Source organism: Dysidea avara, chromosome 14, assembly GCF_963678975.1.
Source record: "Dysidea avara chromosome 14, odDysAvar1.4, whole genome shotgun sequence".
NCBI lineage: Eukaryota > Metazoa > Porifera > Demospongiae > Dictyoceratida > Dysideidae > Dysidea > Dysidea avara.
This window is the reverse complement of record NC_089285.1, coordinates 14,792,082-14,812,675: the sequence shown is the minus strand read 5'-3', so window position 1 is coordinate 14,812,675 and position 20,594 is coordinate 14,792,082. Positions and strand designations below refer to the sequence as shown.

Here is a 20,594-nt window from a genome sequence, read left to right as displayed (position 1 = left end):
ACAAAGAGAAGTTCAATTTACATCTCAGCCATCCCATCACTATTCCATAGGAAAGACTGTGCTTTGCACTCAAAAGGTTGGCCAATCTCTTATAAAACTGAGTAGCAGTATCACCCATTCCACCAGTAGTAGCAAAAATTAAGGGAGTAAATGAGGCATTCTCTACTTCATGAACCCGTTGTTGGTATTCACGTCTCTTTTCCTTGTCATGACGTCGGTATGCAGAGTGTAGGGGTTGATTTGAGGGTGCACTAGGGTTAAAAATTCTGACATCAAAGTATGACCTCTCAAATCGTCCTCCCCAAAAACCATTAGCTGCAATGTCAAGCCTTGCGTTATCATCACAATTAGCTGTTTTGTATTGAAGGGTCTCACCAGAAAGAGGCTGAAGGTGGGGTTCAGTGACAACATTGTTACAGACCTCGGAAAGTAAATTGGCAGTTAGATCACGCACTTCATTATGTCTCAGAGAAAGAAACCCGCCCTTTGGGCAAGACAGAGCATGTTCTATGGTAAAAGAGTGACCACAGGCACAGGAAGTAGGGCAGGCAGATGGTAGCCAATGATAGTGAAGCGCAATTGCATCACGAAAAGCAGTTTTATGAAGCACAAAATTATGCGACTTCAATGGAAGACAAGAGAGCCAATTCGATGCACCCTTCTCCTGAGCCAACATGACTGAGGAACGGATGCTAGGAGGAAGTTCATTGAACAAGTGATTGGCAGATTGAAGTTGCTCTTGATGGCTCCTAGAGTGATACTTGGATCACAAGTGAACCTGTGTATCAAGACAGTCACCTAGTTGATGTACCTGAGAGATAATCAAGCCAACAAGACCAGCATTTACTTCTACAGAGCAGGAACGCTGCTGTGACACAACAATCGAAGGATCAAACACACCAAGGCCTCCTAGCCGCACAGGCAAGGCAAATAGCTTTCTCTCAACATCACCAGGGACAGTTCGACCCAATAGACTAGGAAGGAAAACAGATTTAACAAAATGTTCAAGAGGAAGAAAAAGGTCTGTAGAACAAGAAGAAATACGAAAAAAATAGTTCCATCGGAAAGAGAGACCATGACAAAAAGCAGCATAGGAAGCATGAGGTTGTGTTTTAGCAAAGAGGCTGAAGGTCTTAAGATCATCAATCCAGCCATCCACTTTACGTCTCAAAAATAGCTGTTCAAAGGCAGGAGTGCCAATTAAACCTCCCAGATAACGGTGTCCTTCAGCAGTAACCTGAATGTCACAGTCCCCAAAGATTGTTCTAGCATCAGTTAAAACAGTTTCCTTGACTATCAAGATAGTTTTAGTAGCATTTGGAAAATAGCCATAACGGGGCCCTACAGAAGATAACAAGTCCCACCATTGCTTAAGCTTGGAAAGCTTGCCACCAGCAGCAGAGTCATCAGCATACCAGCACTGCTTTACTAGACCAGTAAGACGAGAAATCAAGGGCAAAGTACCGATAGTGTACATAGCCATAGCGAGAGGATCACCCTGGGTAGTCCCTTCACTAGAAAAGATGGTACGACCTCCAGTAAACAAAAAAGCATTAGTACGATAAGTGTTACTTAAAATGGGAGCAAGAGAAGGGCAGAGGACCTCAACGTTTCGGAGTGTTACTTGACGATTTAACTCATTGAAGGCATTCTTAGCATCAACAAGGAGAACACCATCAACCTCAGGCAAGTCAAATATTTGCTTCATTGCATGGACAGCAGCTTCACAACCACCCATTTGACCAGCACATAATTGAGAGGATCCTGCAGCCTTCTGTAAATCACGCCCTATAATTCTCATCACAGCCTTTCCAATAATTCTTCGCAAAACTTCACCCACACCAATAGGGCGAACACCAGGACGCTTGCCAAGAGGAATTAGGCGACAATCACAGTAAGCGCATAAACATAAGAGGTGGAAATACGATGGGCAAAAGCAGAAATAGCTGCACACAAGTCATTAGAAGCATCACCAAACGCTGTACAAAGATGTCTCCGAGCATGAGCATCAAGACCAGAAGGGCCTGCAGAGCCACTTATCTGCATGACCACTGATTTAATTAAAGCAGCATCTAAGCCATCAAATAGAACTGGATGAAACGATTGAGAGGAGTCAAAGGGATCAAGTATAACATCAGGGTCTGCAACATGACCATAAGGATGTTTTTCACGCAATACATCAAACACAGTTTTGGGAGAACCATCAGACAAGGAACCCACTACATGATCCAAGTTAAGAGGGCCACAGTCACAAGAAGGAGACAGACAGCGAAGAGCAGCATTAACACAGCCCTGAGTCATAAGGTGGGAAAACCTGGAAGAATGAGTTTGATCATCACAGGAAGGATGATAGCGAGGTGAAGCAGATAGATGTTTCTGTATGACAATCCCTTCATTAAATAAAGCTAAAAAATCACCCTTAAGCCAAAGATCAAGTCGTCTCTGAAGGCAAGAGTGAACTACTCGAAAACTGAGTTTGGACTCGTTGTGGGGTTTCTGTAAAAGCAAGTTGGGCATCAACATGGCAGCCTTTTAAGGCAAATGGCTCTAGAGCTGACTGTTTACTAAAGGAGTGCAGCAATGATGCAAGTTCAGATACAAAGGATTTACCCAAGTTACCTGATGGCACGGTAAACAGTTTGGTTTCCAATGGACAACTTGAAAGTATAGTTGGTCGAGTAATTCAAGCACAGCAGGGCTAGGTGAGCCACGCCACTCAAAAGTAGTAAGAGTTGACAAGTTAAAGGAAGGAAGGTTTCGCACATCTAAACTGGTTGCACAAGTAGGGCAAATAAATGGTCCATTATTAACATTAAGTATTCTACCTTCAGCAGTAGTGATTCCGACACAATGGCCATGATACCACTGGCAGCAGTTCTCACTGTGGCCATCACACTTAATCATAAACCCATCAGTACCAAAAGGCTGCCCACAAGAGCACCACACACGGTCAGGGTCATCATCGTCAACATCGACGTCATTATTAGACAGATCAACTGGTTGTTTTCGATGGCTCTTCTTATGCCGTCTGGGCATTCCAATAAGTGCGCATCAAAGGATCAGAACTCAAGAAGCAGAGCGAGAGAATAACACGGTAACACGGCTCTTCTTACGCCGTCCTTTTCCTTCCTCTTGAACATTTTGTTAAATCTGTTTTCCTTCCTAGTCTATTGGGTCGAACTGTCCCTGGTGATGTTGAGAGAAAGCTATTTGCCTTGCCTGTGTGGCTAGGAGGCCTTGGTGTGTTTGATCCTTCGATTGTTGTGTCACAGCAGCATTCCTGCTCTGTAGAAGTAAATGCTGGTCTTGTTGGCTTGATTATCTCTCAGGTACATCAACTAGGTAATTGTCTTGATGCACAGGTTCACTTGCGATCCAAGTTTCACTCTAGGAGCCATCAAGAGCAACTTCAATCTGCCAATCACTTGTTCAATGAACTTCCTCCTAGTATGCGTTCCTCAGTCATATTGGCTCAGGAGAAGGGTGCATCGAATTGGCTCTCTTGTCTTCCATTGAAGTCGCATAATTTTGTGCTTCATAAAACTGCTTTTCGTGATGCAATTGCGCTTCGCTATCATTGGCTACCATCTGCCTGCCCTACTTCCTGTGCCTGTGGTCACTCTTTTACCATAGAACGTGCTCTGTCTTGCCCAAAGGGCGGGTTTCCTTCTCTGAGACATAATGAAGTGCATGATCTGACTGCCAATTTACTTTCCGAGGTCTGTAACAATGTTGTCACTGAACCCACCTTCAGCCTCTTTCTGGTGAGACCCTTCAATACAAAACAGCTAATTGTGATGATAACGCAAGGCTTGACATTGCAGCTAATGGTTTTTGGGGAGGACAATTTGAGAGGTCATAGTTTGATGTCAGAATTTTAACCCTAGTGCACCTCAAATCAACCCCTACACTCTGCATACCGACGTCATGACAAGGAAAAGAGACGTGAATACCAACAACGGTTCATGAAGTAGAGAATGCCTCATTTACTTCCCTAATTTTTACTACTATTGGTGGAATGGGTGATGCTGCTCCTCAGTTTTATAAGAGATTGGCCAACCTTTTGAGTGCAAAGCAGTCTTTCCTATGGAATAGTGATGGGATGGCTAAGATGCAAATTGAGCTTCTCTTTGTTGAGGTCTGCAATTATGTGCATTCGCGGTGCCAGGTCCAGTTTGCGCTGCCCCATTGCTGAGGCACCAATTGCTATGCAGGTCGCTGAGGCCCATATTTAAGTTTTTGTTATTATGTACTGTTTTATCTTATGTCATTAATTTGTAAAAAAAAAAAACCTACGAGGTGAAAAAAAACAACTTAATAGCTATATCGGGAAATTGTAATACTAGGTATGCATGAAGCCACACCCTATTGTTGTCTGTAAACTCACAGTATAGCTACGTGGAACCAGACTCACTGACTGATTTTAAATTATACGGCTTAATTAGTTATCACATAACTACTCGTTTACCCAACACGATCGAACACGCTCAAAACGTAGTCTCGCTCGCTCGAGACTACCCGAAACATAGCTCTTTTCGCACGCCTCGGCTTTAATTAATCCGGGTCACATCCGGGTTTGACCCGGATTGCTATGCGGGTCAGTGGGTCATTCAGGTCAGCAGTAGGGACCCGGTTTCAACGCTGAGCTGCTGTGGCATTTACCATTGAATCATCCTTGGACTAATGACCATTATGCTTTAGCCTCATATAAGCGCTACAACTACTACCATAGCAGACAAGAGATGCCCAACTGTACTCAGAAGTAGCAAAACATTAGTACACACATATTTTAAAATTATGTAAAACAAACAGTAAATCACAGCAGCATAACAAGTTCCTTATTGCTGGACACCTTTGGAAGATCCATGTTTTGCAAACCATTCAGCACTTTTGTCAGCTTGCATTGCCTATGACATGTATGTACACAATAATTAATTGTTCAGAAAACAATAATTGTAAAGTAAAACATCACATAGCACAAGTCACATACATTGGATCACCACTTGTAATATCATTGTATGACTAGTGACATCATTCACAATTCACACACAATTTGAGTGCAATTGTTATATGAGTAACAGTCAAAATTGCATGAGGTGAAGGCATGAAGCCAAGTGCAATTTTGGCTGTTATCAGTGATCAGTGCAATTGTCTGTGACATAGTATCTGCGACACTATTGTCAGGACCCTTGATGTGACAAATATCACTTGTAAATTGAGAAATGAACTCTAGCTGTCTGAGTTGTTGTGGACTGTTGGACTATAAGGCATGGCTTGTGATCAGTAAGAATGCAAAAATCATGACATTCTGAAATCATGACATCATGAAATTCATGACATTCATGCAGCATCAGTGTGGGGACGCACTAGCTTGAAATGTCAGCAATCATGTCTGTAAATGCTTGTGTGGCTCGGTCATTCCACTGGAATGCTTGCATGCTACTGTGAACTCTGGAAAGTAGATTGTTCAGTGGCTGGAGTATGTATACACGGTGGGGAATGAAATGGTGGTAGAAATTTATAAATTTACGTAGCTTACATTGAGTACATGACTAATGTAACTCTCTGATGGCTGATACTTTGTCATCTAATGGATGCACACCTTGACTATTTAAAATTCACACATAGAGGAATTATGTAAAATTCCATATATGGTGAAGCATTGAAAACCTGTTTTAAGTGAGGCTGCCTAGGTTCAGTCATGCATTTTTTCTCCTTTCTCCACCTTTTCAAATACACTTTCTGTAACAACTTTAAACAGGCTGTAGGACCAGGTGTCCTACAGACCTTCAGTACTTGTGCTGTAAAGCTTTAATAAATAAACTAATATCCATTTGGTTCCACATGGGGTACTTTGAGATAATAAGTCACTCTCTAGAGTTCCTTGGATACATATACATATTATTGATAAGGAGAAAACATCCAGACCGCCTGGCAGACTCCTGTAAGCGTTCGAGCATTAATCGGATGGCTGCAGACTCTTGTAAGCGTTCGAGCGTTAATCGGATGGCTGCAGGTTCGAGGCTGCCTAGGTCCAGTCATGGATTTTTTCTCCTTTCTCCACCTTTTTAAACACACTTTCTGTAATAACTTTAAACAGGCTGTATAGGACCAGGTGTCCTACAGACCTTCAGCACTTGTGCTGTAAAGCCTTAATAAAATATATATATATATATATATATATAAAAGTGTTGCTTGTGTTCCTCCAAGATATCATCAATATACACATAACACAATGGCAGATCTCATAGGACTTTGTCTATAAATCTTTGAAAGATTTGAGTAGCATTGCACAGTACAAATGGCATACAGAGGAACTCAAATAAATGGAAGGGGTAGTAATTCCACTCTTTGGAATAAATTATTCCTCCACTGGAATTTGAAGGTAGGCTTTAATGAGGTCCAACTTAGAGAAGATAGATACTCCTTGCAGAGTGTTGGTAAAATCATGTAGATGAGGGAATGGCCTGTTGAAGCATGTATTCAAAATGTTGCTTTACTGTCTTAAGGCATTAGGGTGACAGTCTGCGAGAACAGACATGTACAGGTGAATCAACCATGTGAATGTAGTGAGTGACATCATGCTTTACAGGTAGTTCTGTTGTACAAGGTCTTACTATTGCAGTTTTGTTGGCTCAAATTCGGTGGTGGGATAGTTTGACAACACGAGACTGTTGCTGTAATGTTGTTGGAAGTCGGCACCAGTGATCAGTGATTATGAATAGTCCATGTTTAATGAAAGAAATTGATTACCATAAGTCGTTATCAATGTGTTATTGACAGTCGATGAAAAAACCCAGCAAAATGTGATATGTGGAGTGAATTGCGAATCATTGAGTCTTGGAACTCCCAGGGTCTCCTTGGGAGCAGGCCTGTTCGAGCATCTGCCAACTGTAGTGATTGCTGTGGTTTCACTGAAGGTGTTTAACATTACCGGTGTCCACAAGAAAATGTAACTGTATTGTATTGTCAGTGTCATCAACATTATCATCTACCATAGCGGTGTTCAATTCAAACGTTAGAGTCACCAATTTTTAAGTATTAACTGATCATCATCAAATCATGTACAACACAAAAATCAAATGAACTACAGTAGGACCTCCAGAACACCTGTGTGCCAGTTCAGTCATATGTGATAACGAAGTCCATTCATTAATACATTTAACTACTGTAATAGAACATACACTTACTCTAATAGAATGTTCTCCCAATGACTAAAAAAGCAGTGACTTATATACTGTTCAAATAATCAAGGTCCTACGGTTCAACAAACATGCTTTAACCCTTTAAGCACCAAGAATTTTGTGCATAGTCTACCCTAAAAGCCCACACGTTTTATGATTATTGCACATTTAGTGTTTTAAAAAAATGTAATAAGTTTATAGCATTGACAAAGCCCCTACAAGTGCTCAATTGTATAACAAATTATACTAAAAGACTCACCTGACAATAATAAATAACATTATCTAACTTACCAAAGTGTAGAACCAATGTCTTAAAAGCACTAAGGTGAGTTTCAAACACCTACACACGATCGATTTCTTCGTGACACAATCAATAAAAACAGTCCGCCATTTTAGTTGTTTTTTTAAAACCGCATCACGTGATCTTGTATATCAAATTATTCGCCTCTAAATAGTGAGCACTCTGAGCTTTATATGAAGTTAATACGATGAACACAGCCAAAGTTATGGAGCGATTTCTACAAGGTTAGTTTTATTGTTGTGTAAATATTAAACGTTTGTACTTTGTTAGGAATTTTACACAGGCTTAGTTTTGTGTGATAAGTTGACCTTATATATCACAAGAATCGCCTATGAATGGCGAATACAATGGCCCCTGTTTTGATCTAATAGCTTCATTTGCTGCGGAGTTATAGCTCTTTGTTTACTGCCAATAATCTTGGACGTAATATTACGGCGCTGGTCTTTCGAGCAATACCTACTTTGGACGTAATATTACGGCAGCAGTCCTTAAAGGGTTAATTTTCAGCAGTTCTTAAGTAGCTTATCATAAAATTTTATCATGTGAATCATCAGTTGCTACAAACCAATGCATACCACATGAACCTAAAGAACGACATCAACCAGACATTACACATGTCCCGATTATCGGAAAGCAATGTGATTATTCTGCTTTGTTTGGGCTTTACAAATGAATAACATTACGAGAATTGCATCTGCAATTACTGCAGTCATTGTAGAAATTATGATTAAATCCACACGACTGAACATCAATTATAAAGAAGTAAAGTGGCCATTTTACTGGTGCTATGCCTGACAAGTCAGTGAAGAATTTATGAAACGCTGCACAGGAAACTCTGCTTGACAATTTACCTGCCTTCACATTTTACTGTGGTGTAGACTGGTAACAATCTTACTTCAGAGGCACAACAAGTAATTTTGGCAAATTGATCATTGGAAGAAATTGGCAAATAATATTTTGGCGAATGCATGACATTACTTTGCCCACGCAATTTTAATCTGACGGCGTTGGTGACGAAGCTTTGCGATGTCTATGGACGAAGTACTACAGTTCAATGTCTCTCATTCGAATCGACACGCTCTTATGCAAATAGGCTGTAATAAAAGCAACATGTACTAGCTCGCTAAGTCTGCAATTGAGACTGGAACGCAAGTGGCAAGCAAGGCAAGGCATGTGCATAGGCACTGAGCTGAATTGTTCGAGCTGATGCCTGAGCTATTAGTCTAAAACCATACTGTATTCAATGGGATACTGGCGGAAGACTAACTACTCACCGCTGTAACCAATATTCACTCACAACAGCAGAAAAAAATGGTGAGTAAAATTTTGGCGAATCCATGCATATTCGCCAAATTCACCGAAATTTTCTCCCACTAAAATTTTCTGCTATACGGTATTGCATCAGTTTGAATAAGAGGAACGTGTCAAAAAAAAAATAGCAAAAGAATTTTTTTTCTGCCAGTCAAGTGTCCTCACAACTACCTAAGTCAAAATTAAACAGGCACAAGTGAAACTCAATGGATCACTTCACCCTGCTCATGTAGAAATGGAGTCATATAGCTAGCTAACAACATTATAAGGCCGCTTGTTATATCATGGCAATGCAGACCATTTTCTAGAAATGTAAGACACCAACACAACTGCAGATAACTCACTAGTATAGCATGATGAAGAATGTGAACTAGCTACTAGATTTGTTGACAACATTTTAGTGGTTAATAATTATTTCTTGTGGCATAATGATAACTAATTAACTGGTGTGGTTAACCATAAGTCTCTTACTACTAAGAGATTTCTTCTGTTTGGAGTCTCTTTGTGAATAGCAGGCCTTAAATTAACGTGCGGTCAACGGACAAAATCCGCACAAATAGCACAATGTCTGCACATAACTAATTAACTGGTGTGGTTAACCACAAGTCTCTTACTACTAAGAGATTTCTTCTGTTTGGAGTCTCTTTGTGAATAGCAGGCCTTAAATTAACGTGCGGTCAACGGACAAAATCCGCACAAATAGCACAATGTCTGCACATAATTAGTTTTGGGCGGACACCCATGTCCTTGCAAAACCAATAGTGGTACCATAAAAGCTGATGTGTGCATGTTTGTTTGTAGTGCTAACAATAACTGTCACTTGGTTGCTAGGAGATACTACATTTTCCCAACCCAAGGATTTACCAATGCCACCTCCCCTTTGTGTACTGCTATCACCAGCAGCTGTTATGACCACAGTCTGGTGATATGTTGCAGCTCTGTGGTTGTGTTTAACCTCAAAACTTTCAATGGAAACTCCTTATTCCAATTCCAGCAGTCTATACAAAGTGCTCCTCTAGCTCATGTCTGTACAATTTGACGCTATGTCTGTACATTTGTGAATATGTAAGGACATTTATCCTCAGCACCTTAAAAATTAAATCAAGGCCTGGAATAGGAATAAGACTCTAATGGAGTAACAAACTACTCTAATAGAGCAGTCACTTTTGGCCTTTGGATAAACAAGGGGTTTAGATCCACTGAACTAGTGTTATAATATGAAACGTATAGCAAATAATTTTTGAAGGGTATTTGTGGACACATAATCACTCATGTTTTAGCTCAGCATTAGTGATTGTAATGGTTAAACAATGCATTAACAGCTGATTAAGAACTGCCATTGTTGAGAATTGACGCTGTCTGCTGAATTCTGTGATCAAGTAGGTGGCTGATTACAATTTGCTCCACTGGACCAGTTTTCTCTTCATCACATATGTATGGGTAATTAGTAAGTCAGTTGTTGGCAAGCATGCAGTGTATCTTTCATAATTAGCAGCACTAATTTCAAATGATCTACCCGGAACCAGGGGCGGATCCAGGGGGCAAGGGGGGGTTCAAAGGGTTCCATGAATCCCCCTTTTGAAAGAGGCTCTCTTACTCTAGATACTCTAATAGAGCAGTCAAGATCGAGATACTCTAATAGAGCGGTCATAGTATTCTTAAGAGAAGCAGTGTAGCAGGCTACATGTGGAGTTATAAATAAGGAAATACAGTTGGTGAGGGTAACTATGGTGAGGGACAGCTATTGTCAGCTGGCAGGTGATGACCTTTTCTTCTTGGTCTCCAACTTACAGCTAGGCTGAAGTTACAATTCTAGAGTGGAACCTCCCTTTAAAAAGTTTGGATCCACCCCTGCAAACTTCAAAATATGCACTCTTCAAAATTTTAAACCTTTGAAATTCAGATTTTGCCTCTTCTACAAAATTTTAACCTACTTTATGTGATCATCTCAGCAAAAACTCAACTTATTCACACAAGCATAGGTTTTGAGAAAAACTGAATGTTAATTTTTTTGGTGTGCCACAAAGAAAAAAATAACACACAAGTGTTTTTATTAGGTCATTACTTGGTGAAGAGTCAAATCAATTAAAACTATACACCATCTTCTTTGCCTGCTCATGGAGAGTTAAAAAATCTTTGTTTTGTTTCTGTATCCCAAAGGGTATGCATGTCACATACATTTGTTTACAAGGCAGTAAAAGTAAACAAGATAGTCTTCATATTTAAACCAGGCAGACACCCACAGCCAGCTTTGGCCGGCTGTGGGCACGTTCCTGGTTTACTGAAATTGTTTTTGTAAAAGTGTGTGTGTGTGTGTGCGTGTGTGTGCGTGTGCGTGTGTGTGTGTGTGTGTGTGTGTGTGTACATATCTACCTATTTTTGTCCGCACGCATCCATGTGAGCTAAATCGATAAATGGTAACAGCAGGTTTTACGTAAGAAGTAAAAGTAGGTTTCACATAAGAAATAAAAGAGAAATGAAGTCTGCATTAAACTTCCACACAGGTAAACATTGCTCTGAGGTGGTTTCTTTTCGGCGGTCTGAAATATGGGTGTGGCAACTCTCCTTAGACTTTGTGAGTTACCTTCCCTTCGGGTTTCACAGGCGTTTAACAACAGAAAAACAACTGTGCAGGCCTTGTAGACTAGCAGGAATAGCCTATCCCTTCAAGTTGGAAAGGGGGTGTATCCCCTACGTACGTTAACGAAAATGAAGAGCAGCTTTGTGGCTTTGCCGAGAGAATTTGTGGGAAAAAACACGATAGTCAAACTATAAAACAGTTTAGAAGATAGTTATGTGCATAATATGTTGTTAAAAGCTCTTTCTTAGCAGTGCATAGCAACGTAATTGAAGAATTACGAAAATTTCATGAATTACAAAATCCAAGAATTACAATAAATTAATTATGCATTATTGCACAACCAAAAACCTATTGGTTAAAATAATAATACATATAGTCGGTTAATTCCAGATGATGCATGGTGCCTGGTTTTTATAAGTAGCAAAACATCACCTTGTTTCAACTAAACCGCCATATTATTACTATTAGTATTAAAAGCTTTCCAGCTGCATAGTATGATTACAAAAATGAGGAAGGTAAGCATACATGACAATTGTGCAGCTAAAGGTCAAATTCTGTACTGGAGTACATTACAAACACGTACACAGCAACACCATATACAAAGCTACACACAACACATAAAATTATTGCAACTATAGTAAAAAATAACAGTTCAGGACAGGTACTTAAGCAGACCATTATGAAAATTAGTAATAAAACTAGATGGCAAATGACTTACACCACAATGTTGCCTGGTGCTGAAACTAAAATTCAATGTTGTCTGCATATATCAACAATTTACAAAAATTCGGTCACATATTTAGGCTTGATTGGCCTAATAAATAAATATTCTTCTCCACCAGTGGCAACACATAGGTAGAAAATTTTTAGCACCTCACAGTTCAAACTGTAAAAATTGTTATGTAGAAAATAGCATACTGTATAGCCAGAAAATTGAAAAACAGTGCTTAATTAAAAGTTCGAAAAAATATTTCAGAAACTGTTCCTCTTCACTGCACTGCACCGTAACAATGTAGCAATGATTATGTTTATGATGTACAGTAGAATTGGTACAACATGGTTCAAGCTATGAAGGAGGAAGAGGTTGCTAGATGCAATTCTACCAAAGCCAAATGGGTCTTATCAATATCTATGCTGAATCAAAGCACGTTTGGCCTTAATCCAAATGGGCTGCAGATTGAGCTATACTAGTTGGCACTTTTCAGCCCTTTATTTACTATTATTTCACTTAGGCTAGGATAATTTTTTTGAGCTCTTAGACCTCAAGACTCGTGGTGTCACTCGTGGTATATACTGAAGCTTGAATCATGTTCACTGACCCATATACTGGTCCTTGTAGCTAGCTAGTTATTTCAGATAAATTACACCAATATGTTTTCGACAACATTTTATTTTTTAAATTATCAAAATTTAACATTTCAAAGGTTTTCTGCTATACAGCAACTAAATTCAAACCCATGATTACAAATTGAGCCTAACTGCTTCCTGTTTACAACTCTTATTAATAATAACAGTCAAGTGCAACAAATGGTAAATCATGAATGACAGACTGGATTCTATATTGCTTACTTCATCAATTAACTGATCAGCTTTGGGATCAACTTGAGACAACTCTCTAAATGCCTCATCACCAACAAAACAGATTTCATGGCCATCCTGGAAATACACACACAATCAATACATTCTTATCATAATGGCACAATCTGATGTAGCGGTTATCCTGTACCTAGTAATGTATACATGTGGACATGCACATGTTTGATTGCCATGCCACATTAGGTTGACACATATGTCTTTGAAACGATTAAATGTCATACAAGTAAAGTGCTGTATAATAGGGATCATGAAGAGTTGTGGTTTCTGCAAAAAATCACTCTAAAAACTATCTTCACTTTTCCTGGCAGTATTAGAGACATATTCAAGCATAAGCATGCCTTCAGAGTGACCTGAAAATTTCTATGGAATCTTTTATATAACATAATTTTCTACTAACCTCACAGACTTTAATTTTTAGACAGCAACGATGGTTAACACAACACACTTGAGGTTACCACACAACACACTTGATTACTTGATTTCTTCACTACCCAACTATAGAGCTATAACATACATCAGAGACTCTCTTTACTACCATGCAGGTATTAATTTGTGGATAACACAGCAATGGCTAACATCACATTTACGAAGCTATATCCAGTAGTGATTGGAGGCACTTATATTACTGTTCTACACTTCGTAATGGGTAAAACATAGCTGAAACAACCACACCACTTGATAGCCAATGCACACATTCAGACATGACGTTGATCTATAATTTAAGTACACAATTTTAAACTAATTTCCTCCTTGAAGGCTTGTTTGGAATTTTCAACTAGAGTAGGGACCATAAAACATCGATAAAAAGTACTAAAACAAGCTGGAATAGTGCATGATATTAAATCACAGTAAAACAATAAGAAGTGTTATATCCCTATTGTGCAGTTGAGCACAGTAGGGATATAACACTTCTTATTGTTTACTGTGATTTAATACCATGCACTACTCCAACTTGTTTCAGTACTTTTTATCGATGTGCTATGGTCCCTACTCTAGTTGAAAATTCCAAATTTTTCTGTGTACTTGTTTGTTAACTTTTTTTGTAAATAATTATTATGACTGGTGAACCCACGCATACCACATCTGAAATGGCGATGTGTGCCCCAGCTATATCAATTATTGTCTGAAAAGTGAAGTATCCATTATGCTTCGTTTTCAGCTATGCTCAACCCGTTACACAGCATTTCAGATCAAGAACTGTTCGAAAAGCACCCACGCATACCAAAAGAAGAAATAGTGCCGCTCACCCAAGTTACATCAATTATTGTCTGAAAAGTGAAGTATCCATTACACTTTGTTGTCGGCTATGTTCAACCCGAGCGATACAAATCAAGAACTGTTCAAAAAGCACCTCTGCAATCAAAATAGCCACTATGAAAAATATGGACAATTTTTGTTACGAAGGGAAGCCATCACATGCTACCTCCAAATCACACTTTTCGCTGTCAGCAAAGATGAATGGGACACAAAGGAGGGCACTGGTAAGTCCATGAAGAATACATTGTACAATTGTACGTACTGTGGTATGCCAAAAGGCACCTCTCGGGCCAAAGCAACGTCAAACAGTGAAAAAAATCAAGCCCATAGCCTTAGCCGTTATTGAGTTACGCTTGTCTGAAGGCATCAGCCAATTACTTACTCAGTCAGTTACTCAGTCAGTAGACAATTCCGTTAAGTGATTTTTTTAAAATTCCGTAGCAACTTGTTGAAAGCGTTTCGGGTCAATCTGAAGGCTTGTTTGGGCTTAGTTTTACCTAACCAATACTGCCTCATAGTCGTTAATTGATTTTGGGTGATGTTACTCCATGGGCCACGCCTACTCCTTTGTAGTCCCTACTATACAGTACTATCGTACTGTATGATATTGTCCGGCACTATTTGTTCCTTTGAAACAGTTTGCACAAGTTTACGAGCTATAAATCATGAAGTACAAGGAAACATTAGGAACTTTATTTGAGTAGAATTAAAGAAATACATTGAAACAAAGGTGGTTCCTTCCCTACACCTTAAATCTCATATGTGACCCAGTCTGAGAAAACCGGTCTTATCGACCATGTCAGCAGATTCGATTTTTCACCCAGGGCACAAAGCTACATGAATAAACTATCTAATTCCACAATCAAAATCAGCTAGACTTGAGTGGTCTGGTTTAGCTGGCTGTTTTTTCCCAAGCCCAGTGGCGATCCGTACGTATGGTGTGAGACCTTAATGGAGCTCTGGTCAGCCTGGGGATGACTGTATGTGGCTGTACAGCTCTGTGGTGTTGAATAAGTACATTGGCTGTGAATTTCCTTTCATTTTAGCCAGTTTTGAGACCTCAGTGGCCCTAAACTTGGCCTAATTCATCCCTTGGCCTTCCTTCTCAATTTTTGAACACCATCTTGCCCGCCTTCCAGGGCCCCTGCCTCCCACCCAATTCGCAGCTCGCCTGATACAGTCAACCTCGGGTTAAAAACTATCTAAAATGGCAGGAAACATAGTTGTTGGCTACTTACACAGTGGATGCACTGGAAGGTATGGAAGGAATTGGAATAAAACGAGTGAAAATTTGGTACACATAGCTTCAATCATTGGCGAGCTACAACACACTAAATACTTAAAACCGGCCTTTCTCGATACTTTTAAATAGGCGATAAGCCCAGTTTTCCCAGGCTGGGTCACATATAGCCATGATTACAATAGGAAACTAGTAAAGCTACAAGTATATAGGATTTCCTCTACCTTTTTCTTTTCATGATCCCTACTAGAATTCGAAACATATCAACCAGAAACTAGTCTCATATTACCTTCACACACTGGCAGGGTACAATCAAACCTACAACCTTAAAGATAATTTGAAGCACTTCCAATCAATAAATTTTCACAAAATTTAAAAAAATGTATTTAATTGCTTTTTGACAAGTGTAACTCACTAGTGGATGATGGATACTGTGGGCTTAATTTTTTTCACTTACTCTGGCATGACATGTACCTTTGTCCTTCTTTGCGCTCCATTTCTTTTCTTCTCTAGTACCATAAAAAGTAGCAGGTCAGTCCACCACACCTCACTGCAGACATTCTTCGTGCAATGGTAGGGTTGTGTAATGCATAGAACATAGCTGACAACTAAAATTATTACTTTGCCTACCAGTAATAAGTATGGGGTGGATGATTAGCCATGCCTGATACGTCAGCCACCAATTTTATTTTGATGGTTAAACCTTTTGTGGTTGCAAGTGAATCAAAGCAATCGCTACAGAGTAATTATGCAAATGCATTATTGAATATACTCTAGTAGAACAGTCATCCTAATAGTACCTAGATGTACAGTGGCGGATCCAGGGAAGGGCACAGGGGGCATGTGCCCCCCCTCCCCCTTCCTTCATCCCTTAAAAAAAATTGCATACAAGATCGAGATACTGTAATAGAACAGTCACAGTGTTCATGAGGCAGCATGGCTTAACTATAAAGCTATGAATAAGGGATTTTTATATACTTTATAGTAAATACATTTGGTAAAGGGCAGCCATGATTGCTGTGACCTTTTTTTTTTGCTCTTCAACTTTTCAGCAAAGTGCACCCCCCCTTTCCAAACCCTGGATCCGTCCCCGATATAATTACATGAACGGTAGTCATACAACAAATTTGATTATATAAGCACTACATTAGTCCTGTAGAATGGAAAATAAGATCAGTGAAAATTAGCTCCTGAGCCTACAGCTGGCTTTGGTACTTGCAAATACCATTTAAAGCCAAGCTGTGAAAAAGGATGCATCTATAAAAACCAGGGTGAAAAAGTTGTGAAATATTAGGTGGTAGTCAAGAAAATGACCGTAGTGATGTTAATGCCAATCACTTAAAGGCTTTTTTAGAGGAAACATCCAATTTTTTATAGCTTAGCTGTTTTGGTAGATATACATGCACCAACACAGCAAAATAAAACTGACTATTTGTAAGCTACAAGTCAATGGGTGTAAAATATAACTGACAATTTGTATGCTACAGGACAATGGGTGTATCTTACCGGATCAGCTAATATCACTACCTCCACTGTAGCTTTACCAGGAGTGTCCAAACTGACCAATGGAGTCAAAATAACATGATTTGTCTCTTTCATTTTAGCCACTATCTCTGGTAGCTGAGCAAGACAAACAAAATATATCATTGTAATTGACCAGACAATATACCTAATTTCAGTTACACCATCAACATGTAAATTCAATTACAAATATATCAGCACTTTCAATCAACATGTTATGAATAATTATACATACAACATTACTTTCTTCACTATGGCTATGGATTTTTTGACAATGCATCATTATGTTCTACATTGGAGGTAACAAATTATCCAAATACATGTGGAACCCAACTACATTTGAGTACATATGGATCTATACAAAAACAGCCAAGCTGTGAAAAAAGGGTGTGGCCTCCCAAAAAGCCAGGGTGAAAAAGATGTGAAATCAAAGGTGGCAGTCAAGAAATGACTGTGATGGTAGATTTATGGCAAAAAATATACATTTTTCATGTAACACTTTCACACCTCAGATCAAAGGAGCTGCCCGGGCTACATTTCGTATGTAGCCCAGCTAGCCAGGCTACATACGAAATGTAGACCAGGCTAAAACTGGGCAGTCATTATATAGACAGTGATGCCGAAATCGATTGTGATGATCGACTAACACTCAAATGATTAGGATATACGACTTGGATTTCGCTATGAAAACCAATCAGACGGTGAGCGTTTTGTTATCTTCGCCATCCTACAAGTTGAAAAACGTTGCGCTAAGGTGAAATCTAGCGCTACAACTTATTTACCGATTGTTTCCGCATGTTTTCGAATACGGACACGCCCCCATCATGAAGCTACCACTCTGCATGGAGTAACCACTCTACAAGCAAGCTTACCTGTCTAGGCTTTTAGTGAACTGCATAGTTTTTCCATAAACGATACAATAGCACTGATTAAAACATTAAACTCGCGTAATGGAAATTCTCCGTTATATCTCTAGGATTTGTCTGTTTATCATGACCGAACGTAACCAGAACATGCTAGCTGCGGACCCATAATCGAAAATTTTAGGTATGCATATATAACACATTCAATGGCGGCACTGGTATTGGCTTGGGTAATCGATCGGCCTGTACTGGCTATCAGCCTAATAAGTGTTATATATTAGCTGTAACACGGGAATTCGGGCTTTGCCTGATATGTATGCCCTCTGCCCTCAGGCATACATATCAGGCAAAGCCCTCATGCCCATGTTACAACTATTACATGAAAACTAATCGGTTCGTAGATTGTTTTTGCCCATTTTATTAATATGGAAGGCATAATTATAGGCAACTGATCTGATCACCCTATCCAATTATCGGTACATCTCCAGTCCAGTGTCTAATGTTGTTGTAGTTGTAAAGACTGACAAAGATTCCTCATTACTAGTGTCCGCCACATTTACTGTAATTTCGATGTTTCGAATTACAATAATTGTTTCAAATGAAATTGAATCGAATACAAATTCGAATATTCGGCATATTCGTTTCAGCCCTAATGACAATTCAGGTGACTCTGAGTTGCCTTCTCCTAGGATTTGGTACCAAATTCACCTGAATTGCCATCATTAAAACTTTGGCCATTAACCTATTCATCAGTCATTTCTTGGCTGCCACCTTTGATTTCATATCTTTTTCACCCTGGATTTTGGGCCCGCATCCTTTTTTCACATCTTGGCTGTTTTTGTACAGATATCACTTCTTTTTATATACTCCAAAGCCAACCTGTGGCCAGCTTTGGAGCTTATTATACTTGTCTTTTTTCTTTACTGCAGACAACAGGAAGACATCAACAGTTGAATTTTCTGGATATCTTTTTTATGATGCATCTTACAAAAATTAATACTGTATGACAATTATCACATGTCCTCTCACCTACAGGTGGACTAGCTTGCAGGAGAAATCTCTACAAGGTACCTTGTTTGTAGCTGAAATTTCTACATTGTGAATTGTTTATAACTAAACGCTTTTACAGGGTGATTTGTTTGTAACTGAACTCTCTACACAGTGATGTGTTTGTAGCTGAACATTCTACTGAGTAACTTTCTTAGCTGAACTCTACAAGTGACTTGTTTGCGGCTGACCTCTCCACAGGGAGACTTGTTTGTGGTTGAACTCTCCACAGGGTGATTTGTTTTCAGTTGAACTCTAACTTGATTGTAGCTGAACTCTCTACAGGGTGACTTAATTGCAGTTGAACTCTCTATAAGGTAACTTGCTTGTAGCTGAACTCTCTACAGGATGTCTTGTTTGTAGCTGAATTCTCCACAGGATGGTTTGTTTGCAGCTGAACTACAAGGGAGGCTTGTTTGTAGTTGCACTCTCTACAGGATGACTTGTTTGTAACTGAACTCTACAGGGTTATTTGTTTGTAGCTGAACTGGTGACTTGATTGTAGCTAACTCTCTACAGGGTGTCTTGCTTGTAGTTGATCTCTCTACACAGTGATCTGATTGTAGCTGAACGTACTAATAGAGTGACTCATTATGCAGCTGAAAATGTTCTATTAGGGTGAGAGTGTCTCAATCGTGCACTTTCACAGTGGTTTTTAATTTGATTCCTTGTAAACTACTGAAAGATTGTTCCAAAATAATTAATCAACCTATCTACTTATTTTCAGCTGATTCCATCAGCTAGTTTGTCCAGAGCGAGTGACAAGTAATACTTTTTTTTATTAACAAAACTCAATTGTGCGCTTTTTACACATGGTTGGTGTTTTGTTATAACGCTGTTATTGTTAGTACGGTTTCTTTCAAATCACAAAACCTTTGCACTACGATAGTTACTCCATGTACAGACTGAATTTCAAGTTATTCCATCAAACGGTTTACCTAGAGGCATGACAACAAATCACCTTTGCATATTTGAAAAATCACGCATAACTCCATTGTTCTTTGTCTGATCTGTAGCAAAATTGAACTGTAAAGGTGCAGTATTATGCTCTTATTTCTAGTGGTGTGTGATACGCCTAAATTTCTGTATCTGTATCTAAGTGCTTTGTAGTCGTGATACAATACCAATACAACACAATACTGATAGTTTCTACATAAAGTCATGTAGTGTTGGTTCAAGTGTATATTCAGTAAATACTGTGTTGTATGTGTTGGTAATTATTAACTAATGTATAAGTTTTCTGCTTTTCATAGGAAATTAAGTGATCGAGTGAGTTTACAACTTACAAGAAGTACAAAAACCAGATGAAGTCGTTAAAAACTGAAGATACACATTATTGCAACACAATAAATGCACATATAATTGATTTACACCTTTAAAGCTAATGATAATGTCTAGCTTAAGGTTACGGGATACCCGCTACTTACCGAATATAACAATAACACGATGGAAAATATTTTTACGTAATTTGTGCGCAAATCTATATTTAGAGACACCACGTTGGCACTGTTTCAGTTCGAGGGTTCTGAAGAAGTTGATATTGTACAAGTAATAGTAATAAATAAAGTGATAACAAATAGATATTCTATGTGAATTAGTATGATTACAAGATTATATACTATTATGAATTAGTTTGCAGTGGAATACCGGCACACAAAGTCAACTTTCTATCCCAATCTACGGCTACGCAACG

General features: G+C 39.1%; 1 protein-coding gene across 2 annotated transcripts in view; it reads right to left on the bottom strand.

Moving 5' to 3' along the window:
- Positions 1 to 4,763: 4,763 nt before the first annotated feature.
- The window catches only part of LOC136243880 (glyoxalase domain-containing protein 4-like), a 43,807-nt gene continuing 27,976 nt past the window's right edge, over positions 4,764 to 20,594 (bottom strand). For both annotated transcript variants that reach the window (XM_066035437.1, XM_066035438.1), the window contains 3 exons: positions 16,977 to 17,090; positions 12,947 to 13,033; positions 4,764 to 4,907 (listed from right to left, as the gene is read on the bottom strand). In XM_066035437.1, coding sequence (XP_065891509.1) covers positions 4,839 to 4,907; positions 12,947 to 13,033; positions 16,977 to 17,090 — 270 coding nt within the window. In that variant the 3' untranslated portion in view covers positions 4,764 to 4,838. The remainder of the gene's footprint in view (positions 4,908 to 12,946; positions 13,034 to 16,976; positions 17,091 to 20,594) is intronic.